We start from the raw sequence: 6,000 nt of genomic DNA, 5'->3' as shown, positions 1-6,000 counted from the left end.
GGGAGACAGATTCAGAGCTTAAGGCCTAATTTTTTCAAAAATGTCCTTTAATTGTGGGTGCCTCAATCTGTGGGTATCCCACTTTGGACACCACAAATTTATGCAACCAAAATTAAACACTACTTTTGAATAATTTTGGCCTAAATGACTTGCCAAGGCCACACAGGAATTCAATAGTAGGATTTGGAATTAGAACCTAGAAAGTTCCCAGTCTTATGCTCCTTATACTAGCCTCAGTACTAAGGATATGAAATAGCATTGCTGTGCTGAGACACCACCACTCAGATTGCATGAGAACTTAAGATGGCCCTGGAGTCTCTCAAGAGCAAAACAATAGTCACTTGGTGGGTGGCAGGACATCTCTCCTCATCCAAGTTGCTTATATTAGATTTTTTTTTTGGTGGCTTATTTGGTTCCTATACTCCTTACAGAGGGAGTAAATTTAGTGCTCAATCCCACTGAAGTCAAACGGCATACTCACAGCGAGTAAAGTTAAGCACATGTGTAAGTGTTTGCAGCATGAGGCCTAAGTTCTAGCTGTAATACAATTCTGACAAACCTTTGAACAACATTTCTGCTCTAAACATGCTACTCAGGCTAGGTCTACACTACGGGGGAGGGGGTCGACCTAAGATACGCAACTTCAGCTACGTGAATAGCGTAGCTGAAGTTGCGTATTTTAGATCGACTTACCTGGCTGTGAGGACGGCGGCGAGTCGACTGCTGCCGCACTGCCATCGACTCCGCTTCCGCCTCTTGCTGTGGTGGATTTCCGGAGTTGATGGCAGAGCGATCAGGGATCGATTTTATCACGTCTTCACTAGACGCGATAAGTCGATCCCCAATAGATCGATTGCTACCCGCCGGATCGGCGGGTAGCAAAGACGTGCCCTCAGTGTCATTATCCATAAATAAGCATAAAATAAAACATGTATTTTTTCTTTTTTTTTAGTCAAGCAACTCGTATATAATATAGCAGTGCAGCTGTTGATATAATAAAGATGCATCAACTGTAATCAAGGAGTATAACAGTCCAAATTCATTGCCACAATCCACTTTATACAGATAAAAAGGTATTAAACACTGTAGTACTGCATGCTTGGCAAAGAAAGGTCGAACAGTTTCTGTATTTGAGACTCAACTCTTGAAATCAACTTAGATACTGTACCATTCTCTCATTACTTTCCAATAATGTTGATAATACTGCACAATCAGAAATGTACAGTGCAACTGCACAATCATAAATGTACAGTGCAACTGCACTTAGCAACTGCTACAAGTTGCAATTAGATAAGTGAGATATTATTCAATAAGAATATTAGAGGTTAAAAAAAAAAAGATACCATATGCACTCCTCTAACATTGCTAAATGGTGTTAAACATGCTAGTAGTTCCCACCAGCACCACTATTGTTACAGGGGCACTATCAAGGTACCTAGCCAAATAAGGGATCTATCAGCATGAATTTTGAGATAAGGGTGTGCAGGGGCCGACAGGCCTTTGAAAGGCGATGATTGAAAAATGCAATAATTTGTTCTGCATTAAGCTCGGCATTTAAATGATTTTGTTTGTGATTTTGTAATGTTCCTTTCATGTAGTAAAATTATAGCCCTGTTCAGTTTTGATAGCTGTTAAGCTATAATGTGAACAATTTGTGTGTCTTAAAAAAAAGACAAGATATGAGGGCTTGAAAAGCAGCTACTGTGTATGCATAGTAATGATTTTTCAAATTTAATATGCATTTGGTATTCATTTAATGATCTATATCAAGAAAATGTGCATGAAATATCAATCCATAGTGTGCAAATACATGGTACTGGTAATATACTTTCACCAAAGGAGCCAGTACACAGAAAATGAAGTCAGTTTCATCTTCCCGCTCCTAACACAATGCAACAGGCTGTGTTTGGGGAAGTGTGGGTGGTTGGTTGGGACAGAATCTATCTCCTATTCCTGGGTAGGATGCTGCCATATTGCTCACCAGCCCTTCTGTGGCTGCTGCTCTATTCCTGGTTCTGCTGTGCTGGGACCTCCCATGACCCTTATGCCCCTGGGCAAATGACATACATTAAGCCTATTGCACAGAGTCCAAGCATTTTTATAGCAGATCCATTATGTGGTGATACGCGCTAGAGGGATTAGCTTAAATGTCTGTGTTATGGACATGTATTAAAACAACACAAACCACTTTTGCAAACTCTTACTGTGTGTGTTGAGATGGTATTAGTTCCTATGAAGCCTTTGATACTACTGCTCGATCAGCAGCACATTTTTAATAGCCATGTAAAGAAAAGAGAAAAGAAATTAAGAGACAAACTATTATTTTAAAATATAAATAAGCATCTATCATAAACCTATTAAAGCAAGAAAGTTCAGAGTTAGAGCTCAAACTCCGTCCATAGTCTGTCCCTTTGTGCATAGGTATTGTGGGGATCTCCAAACTTTGGATGGCCTTGTATACATTAGGCAGTCTGCTGAGATATTTATGCTCAAAGCCAGAAGCTACAGATTGAGCTTCAGCCTAACTTTTGACTCAGATGGCAAAATTCTGCTACCAGTTCCATTCTCCGGCCATGCAGCCATTTGGGGTTAGTGGAAGTGCACACAGGTAAATGAGGCCCATAGTGATTTGTCTTTCTATTGTAGAGGATACATGGGCAATTCCAATTTGCATTAATCTGGGTTACTCATGTATGCTGCCCACTCTCTTTAATATCATTCAAATGTTTTTTGCTGAAGTTTCATTTATTATATAGTATCCGTTTCTTACTGTATTTGTTCCATTTTGCTGCTTTTATAAAGAACTATTATGTATAGCGATTTCATTGTTCCTGGCACAAAACATGAAACATTCGTTATGTACAGTAAATTTACTGCTCAGTAACCCTTTCAGTTTAATACTTCACTGAGTGCCAAATGACACTAGAGAGCAACTAATATCCTCATCATGTTGCTATGGAGGGCCAGAACAAATACATTACATTTATAAAAGAACTGATATAATCTTTCACAATGTAAGTTAGTGTCATAAGGCATTTCACATCCTGTCACTTTCAAGCAATATTATGTGACATAACCAGAAAACAAAACCCCCAAACCTTTTGATATTAGGCTCAAAGGTCTTTCTGGAAATACTTTTCCAAGTGTGTCTGGTATTGATAGTAGCATATATTATGCTATTTATAGCTTCTAATGTGCTTCTTTTGAAAGGACAACTTTCAAAGGGGCATGTGCAAACATGCCATAACAAGCAAAAAACAAATGACTTTGCTCTGATAGCTGGACTTCTAAGAGGGCTTCAAAGCCTTTCATTTCACCAAGAACAAAGGAAGAGGAATATCCTTTCTTCTGATTCAAATAAGTGAAGAATGAAAGCCTAGACACTTTGCAAGGTCTGAAGGAACATGGGAAGTCTCTTTAGCTTTAGGCACCCAAGGTCATGTTACGTAGCAGCCACTGTTGGGAACGACTTTCATTGCAGTCCTTCATGGTTGGAACCATTTTGTCCTCCTCAGATGGCTCATCGAGACACTGGTTGCTGTTGACATGCCGCAATGTGAGCCGCTGTAACAACAAACAAACAACAAAATAAATGAAATAATTGTTGAAAGAATTAATGTTGTGAATTGAATATTTAAATAATTTAAATCTTAATCTAGCTACTTTAGCAGTCACAAGAAAGGAATGTTTCATCCTAAAGCAAATGTCCCTGTTCAAACTGTGCGTCATCCACCAAGTAACCGCTACCACTTGTACAGCTCTATAACACAGGGAACACCAACACCCTGGATCGTGCCACTTTTCCCATTTCTGATTAAAATAATGGGCTCACCTTTCTTAGATGTATGCCAAGGCCATGCCATTTAAGGAGTGAGGAACTGTGATGTATGTGTAAAAAAAAGTTCAAATTAAGTGCAAGTGAATATTATTACAAAGCAATTATGTTTAGGTTCAAGGAATCAAAGGTCCAAAGGTCCAGTCCAAAGTCCTGCCCCCCCCCCTTTCCATATTCCTCATCTTTACATTTGTGGAGATTATAGCATGTGCAACTGAGGGTGGATTTTACACACATCAACAGTCAACCATTGTTTCCAAAAAATTAATCCTTAAAATATTTTTCAGTTCTCTTCTCAAAAAATTTGATAATACAATCATAGTGCACTAAAATGATTAGCACTAATATAATCTTAAGCACAACCCCAGAGCCAGCAGAGTGCCTCAACAGAGTGCCTCAAATGTCTCTGGATTGTGGTGCTGTCCAAATTGCATTCCCCCAAGGATTTGACTTGGTGTGATTGCAGTAGGTCTTTGGTTATGGGGCGGTTACTCAAGGTAATGGCAGGGAACTAGATTTGGCAGCATTGTTTCACACACTGTTGATCTGGAGCTAACATTGACATGACAGCAGTCACAGGGAAGTGCAGTATGGCTCCAAGCCTATTCCGTCCAGGAAATGTTCCCCTCACAACCTCTTCACAGGAAGGTACCAATGGAGAACTCTGAGTGAGATGGAAATTATTTGGGGAGGCCTCCATATCTGCATTTGATTTCTGATTACAACAGACTGTCTTACTTCATAGTATATCAAATCAACACCATATGTGCAATGTTGCTTATACACACACATACATGTGAGCAAGAGAAAAAGTAGGTACACTTCAAGTGTGTTACATGAGTGAGCATACCAAGTGCTGGAGGCTCTGTGCTAAAGTACCTCCTAAGGAAAACAGGTAGCCTTTCCCTTGAAATCTGTACACATTCTCTTTAAAATATGCAGCATCTTCCTATCTAAATATCAAATATTTCCTTTGTTGGGGGGGAGCTAAAGGAGACTAAAACAAAGCATTAGGAAACTGTTTTTACAAAAGAAGTAAAGTATTTACTAAAGAACTTGGTACCAGTTCTGAAACACCTAGTACTCTATCCACAGATGGGGTAACATTCAAAAGTAAACCTTTATCTCAAGCATACACATAAAGACATCCTCAATTTCTCATCTGTGGGAGAATTATATAATCCATATTTTAAAATGTACAGTAGCAGCCCCGACTGTAATGTTGTAGAACAGCAGTGTCAAACATATGACCCAAGGTGAAATTTAATCTGTCCTTCCAAAAGATTAAACATCAACTCAGCTGTCCCCCTCAGCAATGGCACATTCAAAATGTAAATTTTATTCAAGTGCCTTGCTCCTGAACTTATTGGAACACTGGATTATAGGACAGAATCCTATCCCTCCTCCTCCCCCAGAAATCAGCATGTAGATGGGAGAAGGATTTTACTCATGAGAAGCTTGAGTTCTCTAGTTTAGACCAATCATTATATCGTGTATTGTTAATTATCAATGGCCTTTCAAGGTTAGTGTTTATTATGAACTCAATACTTCTCCAGTAAAAGATCCCCTGTTTGCTGAAGTACCTGACAGAGAAGTTCTCTTCAGTTTATGAAAATAAATGTAAAGGCTTCCCCCACCTCTTTGCTCTACGGTATTGTATAGAGCATTCTGAAATGCTTATGTGATGTAATCAAACAAGGCTAGAGTCATCCAACCTTATACCAGCTAAGGGATAGATTGAGGGGAAAGCAGTGGATGTGTTATTCCTTGACTTTAGCAAAGCTTTTGATATGGTCTCCCACAGTATTCTTGCCGCCAAGTTAAAGAAGTATGGGCTGGATGAATGAACTGTAAGGTGGATAGAAAGCTGGCTAGATCATCGGGCTCAACGGGTAGTGATCAATGGCTCCATGTCTACTTGGCAGCCGGTTTCAAGCAGAGTGCCCCAAGGGTCGGTCCTGGGGCCGGTTTTGTTTAATATCTTTATTAATGATCTGGAGGATGGTGTGGACTGCACTCTCAGCAAGTTTGCAGATGACACTAAACTGGGAGGTGTGGTAGATACACTAGAGGGTAGGGATCGGATACAGAGGGACCTAGACAAATTAGAGGATTGGGCCAAAAAAACCTGATGAGGTTCAACAAGGACAAGTGCAGAGTCCTGC

General features: G+C 39.7%; 1 protein-coding gene across 2 annotated transcripts in view; it reads right to left on the bottom strand.

Moving 5' to 3' along the window:
- Positions 1-808: 808 nt before the first annotated feature.
- The window catches only part of GALNT13 (polypeptide N-acetylgalactosaminyltransferase 13), a 342,638-nt gene continuing 337,446 nt past the window's right edge, over positions 809-6,000 (bottom strand). For both annotated transcript variants that reach the window (XM_034785889.1, XM_034785888.1), the window contains one exon: positions 809-3,564. In XM_034785889.1, coding sequence (XP_034641780.1) covers positions 3,424-3,564 — 141 coding nt within the window. In that variant the 3' untranslated portion in view covers positions 809-3,423. The remainder of the gene's footprint in view (positions 3,565-6,000) is intronic.

The sequence above is a fragment of the Trachemys scripta genome, chromosome 11 (genome assembly GCF_013100865.1).
Source record: "Trachemys scripta elegans isolate TJP31775 chromosome 11, CAS_Tse_1.0, whole genome shotgun sequence".
In the NCBI taxonomy this organism is placed as follows: Eukaryota; Metazoa; Chordata; order Testudines; family Emydidae; genus Trachemys; species Trachemys scripta.
The sequence above is the reverse complement of the archived record's forward strand: the minus strand, read 5'-3'. Positions and strand labels throughout refer to the sequence as shown.